The 16831-nt window shown below is 46.1% G+C and overlaps 1 protein-coding gene across 1 annotated transcript in view; it reads left to right on the forward strand.

The window, feature by feature from the left end:
* Positions 1-16831, forward strand: part of NPHP4 (nephrocystin 4) — a 125034-nt gene that overhangs the window by 15805 nt on the left and 92398 nt on the right. The window contains exons 3-6 of the mRNA XM_008048580.1: positions 120-292; positions 1391-1455; positions 4285-4440; positions 16594-16730. Of these exons, the coding sequence (XP_008046771.1) occupies positions 120-292; positions 1391-1455; positions 4285-4440; positions 16594-16730 (531 nt within the window). The remainder of the gene's footprint in view (positions 1-119; positions 293-1390; positions 1456-4284; positions 4441-16593; positions 16731-16831) is intronic.

Below are 16831 nucleotides of genomic sequence, written 5' to 3' on the forward strand. Positions count from 1 at the left end.
CCTGGATGCTTGTGTTGTGTCTAAGATGGCGGTTGGGTGAGGAACAGCACCTGTCTTCTGTGTGTGTGTTCTCTGCAGGCCATGGACACCCAGCCCACCCTCTGGCTTCTGTTTTGCAGCCCTTGTATTTTCACACATCCTTAAACCACCCTAACGTTGTGGCGGTGGTAGAGGTGGTCGCTGAAGGCAGAAGACAGGATGGGGCCCTCCAAGCATTGTCATGTGGCTTCGGAATCCTTCGGATCTTCAGCAACAGGCCAGAGTCTCCTGCTGCTGCCTCCCAAGACAAACGGTACCCCCTTGTCTTCTCCATCTGGGGGCTTTCTGGCATCTTCCTGTGGTGGCTTGGCTGTTCATCTCTTGGTGACAATAGAAAGCCTTACATTTGTCACCTGAAGTTGTGTGCTCATATCAGCATGATGTGGGGTGTTTTTTGCCTGGGAGTGGAGGGGGGTTGCCACTTTTCAGTGAGCCAAAGGATTGTGCTTTAGGCCAGAGTGAAGATTGGCTTTGACCATGATGATTGGATCTGAACTAGGGCAGATATGGACTCATGCCTCGCTCCATCACTGATTCCCTGTGGGGCTCAGACACATTGTTTAAACTCCTTGACGATTGATTCATTCGATCTTGGATGATTCAGGAATTCATCCATCTGTGCAAGTGGGCTGATAACATGCATATCTCATAAGGGCTGCTTGAGTGTTAATGTGTTTTCCACAAACAGGCACCCAGTGGGTGAAAGGTATTCATTCAGCAGACGTTGGCTGAACACGTACTATGTGCCAGCCTCTGTGCAGGAGCTAGATGAACAGAGATGGACAAGGTGCCACCCAGTCCTTTCAGCCAGGGGTGAAGTTGACAGCATTGCTCTAGGTCAGGGTTTCTCAACCTTGGCACCACCGACAGGGTGGCCAGATACTTCCTTGCTGTGGGGGTCCATCCTGTGTGGTATGGGATGTTTGGCAGCATCTCTGTCCTCTACCTGCTAGATGCCAGGGGCACCCCCTGCCCATTGTGACAACCAATCACCAAGTGTGCCCAGGGGGCAGAATCATCCCTGGCTGGGAATTCCTGCTCCAGATGCACAAACATGGACATTCCTCAAATGGTGTCTTTCTTGGGACACTACAGAGTTTTATAAGCGTCCACTGTTCTTTGGCTCCTTGGTCCTCAGCTGCCTTAGGACAGGGCTGTTTGTATGCCAGGCATGCTTGACCAGGAGCACTGAGGACTGGAGAGCTGATGTTCCCCTCAGCTGCTCTGTTTTCTGCGGTGGATGTGATTGGTGGGTTTAGAAGGCTCTAGTAAGTGTGGTGGTTGGGGCTTCCCCATGCTTTCCTTCTGAGTGTGCAGCTAGTGATGTGTGCTCCTGGCTCCTGTCTTTCAGGTTGCGGTTGTACCATGGCACCCCCAGAGCCCTCCTGCACCCACTTCTCCAGGACCCCACAGAACGTAAGAGCTGGCCTGACCTCGGCCACACCTGCTGGTCTCATGCCTTTCCTGAGTATTCTCTACCTTGAGCTCACTCTGTCTTGTGATCTTTCTCTGTGTAAACCACTGTTAGCCTAGCTCATTTATTTAATAGGTTTAGGCAAATGTACCGTGATCTTGGGTTTTGGCATAATTTAAAAGAGCTGAGATGCACTAGCCCAAAGGGAGGGCATTGCTTTGTGAGCAAATGAGCTTGGGAGGGCCTGTGGGAGCCACCTGGGGGAGCCACCCGGGGGCAGGAATTGGCCTTTCTGCCTCTTGGAGAACAGCTCTGCCCACCAGATGAAGTAGTAGCAGTCCATTGCTGGCCACTGGCTGTCCAAGGAAATCTGATTGTAATGTCCCTTAGTTATCTCCAACACGGCAAGGACTCCCATCTTCCATGAAGCCCAGGGCGGAGAGGCCTGTCCTAGGGTGTGGGCTGGGGGTTCCTGCTGGGCCTCTGTGACCAGCTCCTCCCTGGCAGCCAGAGGTATGCTACTCAGGAGGGCTGGGCTGTGCAGCCCACTCCGCTACTGTGCACCTGGAGGATGATGGTGATGCCCTGTGGAAGTGAGGAGGGAGAACTCTGGCCACTGGGACACTGGTGAGGCCTGAAGCACAGAGGACCTGCTTGCCCTGGGAGTGTGGGCGGGGTAGAGTGGCCGGGTGGATCTGGTGGGGAGGGTGACTTCCTGTCTCTTGAGATGGGAAATTGCCTGGATGCTTGGAGCTGTTGTGTGTGCTACATGACCTGTGTTATGGAGTCAAACCAGCCTTCCCCCCATGGAACTTGGTGAAAATCTCATGGTGGGAAACAGTTAAAAACTTAATTTTATTTATAAAGATTGGCTTTTAGGTTGTTTTTCAACAGAATCTAATAATATTCTTGCCAGGGTTTTCTCTCCTGGAGTATCCTTAGAAGTGGGAACTTTTAATAGAATGTACACAGTCACCACGTTCATTCCATGTCCACAATCCCAGATGCTATTCCAGTGTTCTAGTGGAAGCCGGGAACTTACGTGGGAGGTATGAGGAGGAGCCAGCCTTGGGATCGTGAGCTCATCCTTGCACTTGGCATTTCCAGAAAGGTGCTGGTCATGGTGATATGCTCACATGACCCAGAGTTTGAGAAATGTGAAAGTTCAGAGTGAGGGCTCCTTTCCCCTGGTCCGCCTGCCACCTGGAACCTCTCTCTGCATTCCTGTGGATGTTTCTAGAATCTTTCCTGGACACAGCTGCACATGCGTGTAACTTTCTCTCCCTGACAGTTGATCTTGGGGAATGTTTCCTGTCAGTGCATGGAAAGCCCTTTTTTTTTTTTTTTTAACAGTTCTGTGGTGTTTTACTGGATTGATGTTCCATGATTGACTGAGTCAGTCTTTTACACACGATGCTCGGGTGGTTCTGGAAGAAAAGGATGGAAGCTACGTTGTGGTGGCTGCCTGCCCTTCTGCCAACCTGGGGGTGGACCTGCAAGATACAATCCTAACTGAGTGCAACACCTGGCTCTGAGGGTCTGAGCATTTGGGCTTTGCCATATTTCTCCTAGGGGCCTTCCGTAGGGGTTGTGCCAATTTTCTCTCTGACCAGCCATGTAGGTAAAATGTCTTTCTGCAGCATTTTCAATTTTAAAGTAAGCAGATTCTATGTTTGGCGTGGTTAGGTATTATAAATGCAGTTTTCAGGAATTTACAATAGTTCATATTTAGCTCCTTTATGAAATCAGAAAATGAATGAGATGAATTTTTAATTCTCAGCAGCCTTCCACAATATGGCCACAACCAGAACTCTCATAACCAGCCTGGCTAAGATGAAAGGCATGCCTTGGGGGTTGGGGAGGTCCCTGTCAGTGGAGGAAATCAAACCAAAGCAAGGTGGACAATCTGGGAATATGGGAATGTGAAGACGGCATATCTGCGGCTCTGTGGTTCTGGGGTGTTCCCCTTTCTGCACCCAGTTTCTGTGGATGCCGTCCCTCGGTCCTGAGTGCTGACTCCTCCCACCACATGCCCAAGCTCTTCCCCGGTATTGTTTTCTCAGGGAGCCCGTTCCTCGCGCCCTTGCTGAGAGCATTTGCTTCCTCCTCTCACTTCCCTTGAGGCATTATCCGAACTCATTCATGGTTTGGGTCCAGCTCACCCATGCCATATGGATGTGGGTATGGTTGTGTCTCAGCTGTCACCCCAGGAGAATGGTGCCTACTTAAGGACAGGGCTCTGACTCTGATGCTGTGGCCTCCCTCCAGTCCTGCTCCTTGGTGAGACTTGATGGATGTAAGTGCTGGCGCCTAAGGAAGGCAGGCCGTGGCTCCTGAGTATCTTCCGACCTCCTCTGATGGTGGGGGCCAGCGTGCCCGGGAACCACAGAGCCCTGTGCTTGTCTGTCCCTCATCAGACTAGGGGAGAGGTGGGCAGGAGAGATTTTATGTTGAATTAAAACCAAATGTCTGTAGGCTGGGCGTGGTGGCTCATGCCTGTAATCCTAGGTGGCAGGATCACCTGATCCCAGGAGTTCGAACTTACGGTGACCTATGATCCCTATGACCAGGTCTCCTGGGCAGCAGAGTGACACCCTGTTTCTAAAACGAAACAAACAAACAAAAAAACCTCTTTAATTGCAACTTTACCGAGAGAGTTATTAAGGATCCATGCTTTCCACTTTTAGGCTGAACAAAGGGTAGGTCTCCTCTCTCCATAAAAAAATACCTTTTCTGTTTTTGTGTTTTTTTTCTAAGATTGTCTGTTTCTTGACCGATTTGACCGGGAGTGCTTTTGTTTTTAGCAATCACATTGATGTTTTCTTCCCCAGAAAACAAGCACATGACCATCATGGAGAACTGCAGCCTGCACTACACCCTGAGGCCACACCCGCCCCTGGAGGCTGCATTCCACCTGCTTCCCGAGAACCTTCTGGTGTCTGGTCTGCAGCCCATCCCTGGCCTCCTTCCAGCTCATGGAGAAATGGGTAAATCTTCTTGGATTCTGTCTGCTTTGTGAGTCTTTGCTAGTTTACGGTCTGTCTCAAGGCACTGGGCTCCTGGGGGTAATGGGCCAGAAGGGGTTGAGCACCATCTGCAGTTCAGCATGGCCTGTGGTGGGGGACGTGGGGGAAGGAAATAGCGCTGGCAATCTGGTTTGAAGCCCTTCCTGAGTAGTGTCTCATGACCCTCAAGTCACTTCTGTCTTCCTTCCTTGGGAAAATGCTTTCATGAAACACTTGCTCCTATCTTTGTGAAATCGATGAGAAACTGCTGTTACTAGATCTCACCCAAACTGTACCATGGTATCAGTGACTTGATGGTGATGGCAATTTCAGTTGAGGTGAAATAAACATAAAATATACTGTCTTAGCCATCTGTAAGTGCACAGTTCAGTGGTATGAAGCACATTCACATGGCTGTGCAACCACCACCTCCATCTGTCTCCAGAACCTTTCTGTCTTCCCAGGCTGAAACTGTCCCCATCAGACACTCACTCCCCATTCCCTCCTCCCCTCAGCCCTGCACCCACCTTTCTACTTTATGTCACCATGATTTTGACTATTCTAGGGACCTCATATGAGCAGAGTTGTACAGTAGTTGTCCTTTTGTGATTGACTTATTTCACTCAGCATAATGTCCTCAAGGTCCATCCATGTTCTAGCATGTATCAGAATTTCCTTCCTTTTTAAGGCCGGATCATATTCCTTTGCATAGATAGATCATGTTTTGCTTATTCATTTGTTGATAAATTCTTGGATTGCACCTACCTTTTGGTTATACTGAGCAATGTTCTGATGAACATGGATGTGCTGTGACTTGATTATTTTTAGGAACTGAAATTCATGGGAAAGGCTAAGGACTCTGTCTTGGTGTGGTTTTCAAAGGTTAGTTCTCCTGTGGTGGAATTGGGTCAATCCTTACCCAGCTGTGGGAGCTTTAGGGGTGTGCTCTGACCTGTTGGGGGTGTGCTCTAACCTTGATGGGGGTGTACTATGACCTTGACGGGGATGTGCTCTGACATTGGGGGTATGTTCTGACACTGTTGTAGTATGCTCTGACATTGGAAGTGTGCTCTGATCCTGTTGGGGCTGTGCTTTGACACCGCTGTGGCTGTGCTCTGACACTGTTAGGGGTGTGTGCTCTGACACTGTGAGGGTGTGCGCTGACATTGGGGGTGTGCTCTGACATTTTTGGGGGTGTGTTTTGATACTGTGGAAAGTGTGATCTTACATTATTGGCGGTGTGCTCTGATGCTGTTGGGATGTGATCTGATGTTGTTGGGGATATGCTCTGACCCTGTTGGGGATGTGCTCTCACATTGGAGGTCACTGGATACTCTGACATTGGAGGTGTGCTCTGACACTGTTGGGGGTGTGCTCTGACATTGGAGGTCACTGGATACTCTGACATTAGGGGTGTGCTCTGGCACTGTTGGGGGTGTGCTCTGACACTGTGGGGGGTGTGCTCTGATCTTGATGGGGGTGCTCTGACATTGTTGGGGTATGTTCTGACACTGATGGGGGTGTGCTCTGGCCTTGCTCTGACAACACTGGATCTGTACTCTGCTATGGGATTCTGCTGGATGGTCCTTGTGACCTGGGTCCAGTGCTCCTTTGGTTCTTTGGCTCTTTGTCTGGCTGTCTTGAGGAATCCAGGAGAAGGGGTCACATTGACTCTTTCCTGCTTGTCACATGCTGGAGATTCCTGGCACTGCCAGAACCTGCTGCCTCGGGTGACTGACCCGCTGCTTGGTTCTGGGAAGGGCAGGATTTGACCCTGTGTGTGAGGGGCTGAGATCAAGAGTAGTGATGTGATGAGCGTTTGGCTCATCGATATGTGCGAGACTCTGAAGAAAAGGAGGCAGCTTGGCTGCAGCACAGAGTGTTTGTGTTGGGGATGACGTCCCTGTGTGTGGTATAGGCATTCTGGTTTGTGCTGGGATGCAGATGTTATATCTGAGTTAGTTAATTTCTTGGATGTGTCCAGGGTGGAGGTCCCCCATGAAGTCACTGTTCTCCCAACATTCCAGAGAAGAGATGAAGGGAAATGAGAAGCGAGGCGCTAATTCTGAGCAGGAGTAAGTCGTGACTCCAGGGTGGGGCTGTCATGGCTCGCCGAGGTGAACATACCTGCCACAGCCCCCTTTAGGGACTCTTCTTGTCTCTGTAATCTGCCTGTCATTTCCTGAAAGGAGAGGAGACAGGATATCTCATTGTCCCTTCACTGTGGAGTGAAGAGAACATGAAAACCTGCATCAGGCTCTGAGACCCGGGCTGTGGCCATTTCCCTGTCCCTGGCTCTGTGACCAAGGAGGGCCCTTCAAGCCCCTCTGTGATTTGTCGCCTGGCCTGTCCTGATCTTGAGGATGAACTGTGTGCCTTTAAAGTCAGCCTTGTCAGGCTTCCTGACCTGGGAGTCTTGGGGCCCGAGGGGTGTTCATCACTTTGTGACTTGCCAGTAAGTGTCAGTAGAGCTGCAGACAAAACATAATGCCTGTGGTCACCGAGGACTGGCTGTGTCCCCTTACTGGGGCAGAGTAGGTGGGGTGCCCTAAGAAGATAGAAGTATTTTGTTCTTAGTGTCCTACATCTAGCTGGGGGGCCAAGGGGTCTCCTGGATGGAAAGGGGAATTTTGAATTAAAGAAGCCTGAGCCCAGCTTCTCATCCTGCAAGATCACATCTCAGAAGAGGCCTGAGTGTGCTAGTCCAAGTCTGCCCTCCTGGTGTGTAGCAGCCAGTTGGTCACTGAGGTACTGACACCTGCAAAATTGCACCATGAACAACAGTTTGTGCTGCTGTTTACAGTCTAGTGGGCAGGGTTTCTGTGGGCGGGTGAGCACACGCCCAGTGTCCAGAGGAGACTGGCAGCCAAGCCGGGCGCAGGCTCTTCTAGAAGGTAGGACATAGCTCCGCAACAGCCTCGAACCATCTTAGGGAGGAGATATGCTTTGCTCAGCCTTTCTCTTGTGTGTGGGACAGCGGGGAAACAGGGCTCGGAGCCGTGCATACTCTCAGTCTGCTTTCTGATGTTGTTATTGTCTCTGTTATACATTCTGCTAAGGAACTCTGGGCTTTTGTGACTCACTTTTGAAAAGGGTGTCTTGGCTGGATAATATCTGATAGCCCTGACAGGGCCAAAGAGGCACTGGTCCTTGCAGGGTGGGGGCATTCATTTGTGTAGTTCACAGAGGGTTTGATTTTATTTTGCTGCCATATTGGAAGCTGGATAGTTGTTCATTTGTAAAGAGTCACAATATGGGAAGATTGTTTTGAATTGGAATTTTTATTGAGGTCATTGTAGACTCTCATTCGGTTGTGATATATAATACAGTGTATACCTGTTCCCTTTTCTCCTCATCCTCACCAGTACTTGTTTTCTTTTGTTTTATGGATTGTGGCCATTCTAACTGAAGTGAGGCGCTATCTTATTGTGGTTTTGATTTGCATTTCCCTGATGATTAGTGATGTTGAGGGTCTTTTCACATAACTTATGGCTATTTGAATGTCTTCTTTTGAGAAACGTTTCCTAAGGTCTTCTGTCCATTTTTTAAACAGGTGTTTTTTGGTTTTTTTTTCTGTTAAGTTCCTTATGTATTCTGGACATGAACCCCTTGTCAGATGTATAGTTTGCAAACATTTTCTCCTATTCTGCAGGTCATCTCTTTGTCTGTTAATTGTGTCCTTTGCTGCCCAGGTGGTTTTTATTTTGATATAATCCCATTTATCTGTTTTTGTTTTCGTTGCCTATGCTAAAGCGAGGTCTTACTTAAAAAATCCTTGCCTGGCCCAGTGTTGTGAATCATTTCTCCTATGTTTTCTTCTAGTAGCTTCATAGTTTCAGGTTTTCCATTCCGCCTTTATTCTATTTTGAGTTGATTTTTATATGTGGTGAAAGGCAAGGAGTCCATCTCATTCTTCCACATGTGGATGTACAGTTTTCCCAGCACCGCTTATTGAAGAGGCTGCCTTTTCCCAGTGTATGTTCTTGGCAAATTGGTCAAAAATCAGTAGGCTGTAGGTGCATGAGTTTATTTCTGAAGTCTCCATTCTGTCCCACTGGACAAACCTAATGCATGTCTGTGATGGAAAAAATACAGAAAATCGTAAAGAAGGAAATAAAATAATCTGTGATTGCTGCTTACAGACGTATATGTGTACATGTAAGTGCATATATTTTTAAATAAAATTGGCATCAAATGGAATAATATATGGTTTTATATGTTCTTTTTACCTAAAATATAATATTTTTTAGTCATAAAATAATCTCTGATAATACAGTTTTTTGTACTTATGTGGTTTGAATTGACAGTTTAATTAGTGTTTCTTTATTGAACATTTGGTTGTTTTTTTATTTTTCTCTATTATCAATAAAGTTCCAATGAGTAGTCTTGCACTTAAACCTTTGCTTCCATCTTTGATTATTTTCTTTAATAGGTTCAAAAGTGGAATTCCTGGGGTAGGAAGCGGGGTATATTTTTAAGTCTTTTGATGTACATGAAGGCAAAGACAAAACGATCTTTCAGTGCTGCTGAGCACCTCCCCTCAGGGTAGTAGAGTGCTCTTTTGATGGCAGCTTCATCAGCTTTGAGTATTATCTCAGTGTTTCCTTTTTTTTTTTTTAATATAGTTTTGGAATTGAGAGACCCGCCCAGGCAACTAGGCGAGACCTCATCTCTACAATAAAATAAAAAATTAGCCGGGCGTGATAGTGCACACCTGTAGTTCCAGCTACTTGGAAGGCTGAGGCGGAAGCATTGCCGGAGCCCAGCAGGTCGAGGCTGCGGTGGCCGGGAGCATGCCACTGCACTCCAATCTGGGTGACAGAGTGAGACTCCAACTCAAAAAAAAAAAATAGGACCTTGTATTGCCATAGGTCCATAATGATAAAAACATAGGAGAAGGTGGAGCTGGGGTTAGAAGATGAAATGGTGGGGAAGTAAGAAGTAAGAAGTGCTCGGTGGGAGGCGACTGGCTTTGCTGCATCCTTCAGGGCTCATCTTTGCTTCAGAGTCCATGGAGGAGGTCACAGTCAGAGCCAGGTCCTCTCTCTGTGAACTGAGATTTGTCACGTGCCTGCTCAGCACTGGACACGAGCGAGGCCCTGGGGCCACCATCCTCTGTCTCCAAGGAGCCCACAGGCTGGAAGTGGATCAGGGCCAGGACTCGTTTCTTGTGGGTCATCCAGGCTGTGTTTTTGCTGGTTGCCTAGAGTTGCTCACGTGTGCTATTCCTGTGTGTTTCCAAATGGGTCAAGGTAAACACCAGAAAGCAGTGGCAGAGTTGGCTGTGCTCTTGCTGAAGAGAGGAAGCAAGTGACGAAAGGAGGCTAGGCTTGGAGCAGATGCTGCTTTGCATTCTGACATCTGTGCTCTTTGAATTGCTGAGTTACACAGTTGGCTCCTGGTGGTGGCTTGGGATAGGATCTGGATTGCAGGTGAGGTTGACATTGCTTCTTCCACGTAGCAGTCCCGGTTTGAACTGAGGTGGGTCTGATGTGTTCCGGTGAGAGCAGCCCCAGTGCTTTCTAACCGGAGGGCCTGCCACCTGTGGTCTGAGACCTGGGGTGGCTGAGTGCCCTCCAGTTGCTACAGGTTGTTTTATCGCCAAGAATAATCTTTGCTTGTTTGTTTGCTTATATTTCAGTTTTATTAGTTAGCCTTACTAATGACCAGTTTTGCATACAATTTGATGAGTTTGACAACTATAAACAGGCATGCAACAATCAAAACAATCAAGATAAAGAGCATTTCTACCATCCTAAAAGTGTCGAGTCCTTTTGCAGTCAATCTCTTCCTCTTACCCTAGCCCCCAGGAGCCTCTGATTGGCTTCCTGTCATTATAGTTGAGTCTTACCTAGATTTTCCTAGAAATGGCATCATGTAATATACAGTAGAAGTAGGTTGAAAGGTGCATGCCCCATAAGAGAAATGCTGCCGTGCTAATCCCTGGAACTTGTGAATGTGACCTTATTTTTATTTTTCATTTTAGATTCAGGGGGTATGTACGTGTGGTCACTACAGGGACATATTGTGTAGTGGTGGGGATGGGGTCTCAGGTGGCCCATTCCCCAGACAGTGAACATTGTGCTCCAGGGGTAGTTTCTGAATCCTTACCTTATAGTCCCCTTTCCCCCTTATTGATGTCACCAGCATCTATTATTTCCATCTTTGTGACCATTTAGCTCCTGCATATGAGTGAGAACATGTGGTATTTGGTTTTCTGTTTTTGAGTCAGTTTACTTAGGATGATCATGTTGTTGCAAAAGACATGGTGTCATTCTTTTTTTCTTTTTCTTTTTCTTTTTTTTAGCTGTGTAGTATTCCATAGTGTATGCACACCACATTTTCATTATCCACTGCTTGGTTGATGGGCATTCAGGTTGATTCCACATCTTTGCAGTTGTCAACTCTGCTGTGATGAACATGCAGCTGCAGGTGTCTTTTTCCTCTAACGACCTCTGTTCCTTAGGGTAGATACCTAGTAGTGGGGTTGCTGGATCAAATGGTAGATCTGCTTTTAGTTCTTTGTGAAATCTCTGTACCACATTCCATAGAGGTTAGACTAATTTGTGTGCAAGTATTCCCTTTTCTCTGCATCCGCACCAGTATCTGTTGTTTTTTGATTTCTTAGTAATGGCCATTCTGACTGGTGTAAGGTGGTATCTCAGTGTGGTCTAATTTGCATTTCCCTGATGATGAATGATGCTGAACATTTTTTTCATATGTTTGTTGGCTATTTGTTTATCTTCTTTTGAGAGATGTCTATTCATGTCGTTTGCTCACTTTTGATGGGGTTATTTGCTTTTTTTCTTGCTGGTTTGTTTGAGTTATTTGTAGATTCTGGGTATTAGTCCTTTGTCAGATGAATAGTTAGCGAATATTTTCACCCATTCTGAAGGCTGCCTATTTGCTCTGTTGATTGTTTCTTTTGCTGCAGAGCTTTTAGTTTAATTAAATCACACTTACTTGTTTTAGTTGCATTTGCTTTTGGTGTTTTAACCATAAATTCTTTGCCTAGGCTCTTGTCCATAAGAGTTTTTCCTAGGTTTTCTTCTAGGATTTTTATGGTTTCAGGTCTGACATTTAAGTTTTGAGTACATTTTGAGTTAATTTTTGTATGTGGGAAGAGATAAGGATTGCGTTTCATTTTTCAGGAATGCTGGATTTTTTCAAATGCTTTTTCTGTATCTATTGAACTGATCATATGATTTTTGTTTTTAAATCTGTTTTTGTAGTGTATCACCTTTATTGACTTGAGTATGTTGAACCACCCTTGCATCCCTGGGATAAAACGCACTTGGCTGTGTGTATGTGTGTGTGTGTGTGTGTGTGTGTTTAATGTGCTGTTGAATTCAGCTTGCTAATATTTTGTTGAGGATTTTGTGTCTATGTTCATAAGGGATATTGGTCTGCAGTTTCTTTTTTTGCTGTGTTTTTTCCTGGCTTTGGTATTGGAGTGATACTGACCTTGTAGAATGAGTTAAGATTCCCTCCTTTTCAGTCTTGTAGAATAGCTTCAGTATTGGTACCATTTCTTCTTTGCAGGTCTGGTAGAATTCATCTGTGAGTCTGTCAGATCCTGAACTTTTTTTTTGTTAGGACACTTCTATTTATTGTTTCAATCTCACTACTGGTTATTGGTCTGTTTAGGATTTCTAGTTCTTCCTGATTCAAGGTTGGGGGATTGTATGTTTCCAAGAATTTACCCATTTCCTCTAGATTGTCTAGTTTGTTTGCATAGAGATGTTTATAATAGTCTTGGATGAGCTTTTGAATTTCCATAATATCAGTTGTAATGTCTCCTTTTTCCTTTCTGATTGAGCTAATTTGAGTTTTCTTTGTTTCTTAATTAATGTAGCTAGTTTATCAATTTTGTTTATCTTTTCTTAACTTTTTTTTTTGAGTTGGAGTCTCATGGATTGGGAGGAGGATTCAACAGAAAATACAAGGAGAGAGATTGGGAAGAGTGCACAAGAGCCACTCTCCCAAGAAGAGTGTAAGGAGGTGGGGGAAAGGAGTGGTCCTTGGTGGGGTGTGTCAAGGGTCCAGAAATTGCTTTTTCCCTTTTTAAAAAATTCTTTGAGTTGGAATCTCACTCTGTTGCCCAGGCTTGAGTGCGGGGGCATGCTCATAGCCACTCTAGTGTCGACTTACTGGACTCAGATGATCCTTGTGCCTCGGCCTTCCAAGTAGCCGGAACTACAGGTGCGCCCTACCACACCCAGCTAATTTTTTGATTTATTGTAGAAATGCCGTCTCACCAAGTTGCGGTTCTCGAGCCAGTGGGCTCAGGCCATCCCCTCACCTCGGCCTCCCGAAGTGCTGGGATTACAGGCTTGAACCACCGCGCCCAGCCTGTTTATCTTTTCAAAGAACCAACTTTTTGTTTCATTGATCCTTTGTATTTTTTTTAAATTTCAATTTCATGTAGTCCTGCTCTGATCTTTGTTATTTTTTTTCTTCTGCTAGCTTTGGGTTTGGTTTGTTTGTGTTTTTCTAGTTCCTTGAGGTGTGATGTTAGGTTGTGGATATGTGATCTTTCAGTTTTATTAATGTAGACCTTAAGCACTATAAATTTTCCTGTGAGCCCAGCTTTGGCTATATTCCAGAGGTTTTGGTAACTTGTTTCATTGTTGTCATTTGTTTAAAGGAATTTGTTAACTTCCGTCTTGATTTCATTGTTGACCCAAGGATTGTTCATTAGCAAACTGTTTAGCTGCTGTGTTTTTGTTTGTTTTCATGAGTTCTTCTTGGAGATAATTTCTAGCTTTATTCTACTTTGGTCTGAGAAGGTGCTTTATATGATACTGATTTTTAAAAATTTATTGAGACTTGATTTGTGGCCTATCATATGATCTGTCTTGGAGAATGTTCCATGTGCTGATGAGAAAAATGTATATTCTGTAGCTTGAGGATGGAATGTTCTGTAGGTGTCTGTTCCATTTCCTCTAGAGTCCTGTTTAATTTCAATATTTCTTTATTGACTTTCTGCCTTGATGATCTGCCTGTTGCTGTCAGTGGAGTGTTGAAGTCTCCCACTATTATTGTATTGCTATCTCTTTTTTTTAGGTCTATAGAATTTGTTTTATAGAGCTAGGGGCTCTGGTGTTGGGTACATATGTATTTAAAATTTCTGTGTCTTCTCATTGGATTGTTCCCTTTATCATTATATAATAGCCATCTGTGTCTTTTTTTACTGTTGTTAATTTACAGTCTGTTTTATTTGATATGAGAATGGCTTGTTTTGCTTGTTTTAGGTTTCCATTTGCATGGAATATTTTCCCCCACCCCTTTATCTTGAGTCTATAGGAGTCTTTGTGAGTTAAGTGGGTCTTTTGAAAGCAGTAGACATTTGGCTTTTGTTTTTTATTTTTTTGAGTTGGGATCTCACTCTGTTGCCTAGACTGGAGTGCAGTAGCATGCTCACAGCCACCCCAGCGTCGGCCTGCTTGGCTCCGGTGATCCTTCTGCCTCAGCCTTCCAAGTAGCCGGAACTACAGGTGTGTGCTACTGTGCCTGGCTAATTTTTGATATATTGGAGAGACGCGGTCTCGCCAAGTTGCCCAGGCTGGTCTCGAACCTGCGGGCTCAGGCAGTCCACTCGCCTTGGCCTCACAAAGTGCTGGAATTACAGGATGAGCCACTGAGCCCGGCGGCTTGTATTTTTTTCATCCATTCTGCCAGTCTATATCTTTTGAGTGGGACATTGAGACCATTTATATTTAGAGTCAATAACGATATGTAAGGTACTATTCTATTCATCATACTGGTTGTTATGTGGTTATTTTATTTATTTTCTCTTTTGTGTTAGTGTTCCATAAAGCCTGTGAACTTTATGATTTCCAGCATTTTTCTACTGGTGTATTTCAATCTTTTGTTTCAATATTCAGGACTCCTTTGAGTATTTTTTGTAGAGCTGGTCCAGTCTTGGCAAATTTCGTCAGCATTTGCTTGTCTCCAAAGGACTCCATTTCTCCTTCATTTATGAAACTTAGTTTTACATGATACAGAATTCTTGGCTGACAGTTATTCTGTTTAAGGAGATTGAAGATAGGGCCCCAGTCCCTTCTCGTTTGTAGGTTTCTTCTGAGAAGTCTGCTGTTAGTCTGATAGGTTTACCTTTGTGAGTTATTGGATACTTTTGTCTCACTTTTCTTAAAATTCTTTCCTTCACATTAGCTTTGGGTAACCTGATGATTATGCGCCTTGGGGATGACCTTGTGCACTGAATCTTCTGAGGGTTCTTTGGGCTTCTTGTGTCTGGATTTTTAAGCCTGACAAGTCCCGGAAAGGTTTCCTCCATCATTCCGTCAAATAGGTTTTCCAAGCCTGTTGCTTTCCTTTTCCTCAGGAACACTTAGGGTTCCGAGGTTTGGATGTTTTACAGAATCTCATATTTCTTGGAAACTTTATTTCACTCTCTTGACTCTTTTTTTTTATTGCTGTCTGATTGGGTTCATTCAAAAACTTTGTCTTCAAGTTCTGAGATACTTTCTTCTGCTTTTTCTAATGTACTGTTAAAACTTTCTACTGTGTTTTGTACATCCCTATTCTTTCATTTCCAGAATGTTGGTTTTCAATTTTCTCCTGGAGTTCATTGATCAATTTTGTAATTTACCTTTTGAATTCTATGTCTGGAATTTCAAAAATTTCATTTTGGTTAGGGTTCATTGCTGAAGAGTTGGTGTGGTCTTTTGGGGATGTTGGAGAACTCTGGTTTTGTTTTGTTTTTTCATATTGTCAATTATATTTCTGGTTCTTTTTCATTTGGGCAGACGATTTCTTCTTATTTGAGGTTGGCAGGGGACTGATGTAGGTTTATATATAGCCTTGGTGTGGTGAGTTTCTCAGTTGCTAGCTGTGCGGTCCTGTGCTGCCTACCTGCACTGGCTCACAGCATCCTGAGTGGCTGGGGTGACTTAGAAAGTGTTGTTGCCGGGCTCGGTGGCCCAGCCTATAATCCCGCGCCTTGGGAGGCTGAGGTGAGTGGACTGCCTGAGCCCGCGGGTTTGAGACCCGCCTGGGCAACTTGGCAAGACCTCATCTCCACAATAAATCAAAAATCAGCTGGACGTGGTAGCGCGCGCCTGTAATTCCGGCTACTCGGAAGGGTGAGGCGGAAGGATCGCCGGAGCCCGGCGGGTCGAGGCTGCGGTGGCCGGGAGCGGCCACTGCACTCCAGTCTGGGCGACGGAGTGAAACTCCGACTAAAAAAAAAAAAAAAAAAAAAGAAAGAAAGTCTGGTTAACTGGCGTATGGGGTCAGGGCTTCCCCAAAGCTGAGGTGCTCTATCGGTGTGGCGGACTGTACTGTCGACCTCTGGCCAGGAGGTGGCGCTTGTGGGAGAAAGCTGGCTGTGATGGTGGCTGTGGGGCTTCTTGGGGAGTGTTGCTCCAAGGAAGTGCCCAGCACACTTGGGCTGAGGGTGGGACTCTGGAGATTTCCCAGTTTTCTGTGTGTTGTGAGCCTTCGAGGGAGTACAGGGGAAAGAAGTTAAAGCATCCCACAAGTGTGCACTCCTGCCTCCGAGGAGATTAGGAAGAAGCCTCCCGCAGGACGGGGGTGGGGGGGGTGTTGCAGCGCTGTTGTGCAGAGTGGGCACAGGAGAGTTCACAAGGGGTGGGAGAGCTTGCATCCCACTGGTGCCCATCTTGGCCTCGGGCAGTCTGTAATCTGCATATCAAGGTGCAGCCAGCCTCAGGTGTTCTCAGGCAACCTCTCAGCCAGGAACTGTCTGCAGCCCCAGAGGAGTTTGCCCTTGGGCCCCCTCCCATCCCTTCCAAGCTGGCTGAAAGCAGCTGCTCGGCCCTGCAAGGGTTGAGTGCCTGGAAAATGGCAGCTGGCACTGCTCAAGGCTTTCATTTTTCCTGCACCCCTCCACAGCAGAGCATGGCTGTGGGGGGACTGCGGTCCCACAAGGCTCAGGGGGCCCTTAGGTTTGAGGCAGGAGCACAGAATTCCTGAATTGCCCTTACTCGCCTTCCGCACTGAGTCTGGAGACTGTGGCAGACTGTGCAGTGCAGATGAGAGTCCTGCCAGTTCCAGCCCCAGTCGGTGAGTTTTTTTCCTCTTCTTTGCTTTGAGTGGTTATGATCACTCTCCAAGGATAATCTTATATGCACCCTCTTACTGTTTCAGGTGACACCCTCCAAAAGCCTCGCTGTCAGAAGCCTATCACATGGTACTTGGATGATTTATTCTTCACCCTGTATCCCTCCCTTGAGAAGTTTGAGGAGGAGCTTCTGGAACTCCTCATCAGTGACCACTTCCGGGAGGTATTGCCTCATGTCACTACAACTGAAGCTAGAGTGGAGATGTATCTGGCAGGGCAGGGTAGGGATGGGAGCAGGGCAGGGGTGAGGCAGGGGCGGGGCAG

The sequence above is a fragment of the Carlito syrichta genome, unplaced genomic scaffold, assembly GCF_000164805.1.
Source record: "Carlito syrichta isolate Samal-C Ts95f unplaced genomic scaffold, Tarsius_syrichta-2.0.1 Scaffold126411, whole genome shotgun sequence".
NCBI classification, from domain to species: Eukaryota; Metazoa; Chordata; class Mammalia; order Primates; family Tarsiidae; genus Carlito; species Carlito syrichta.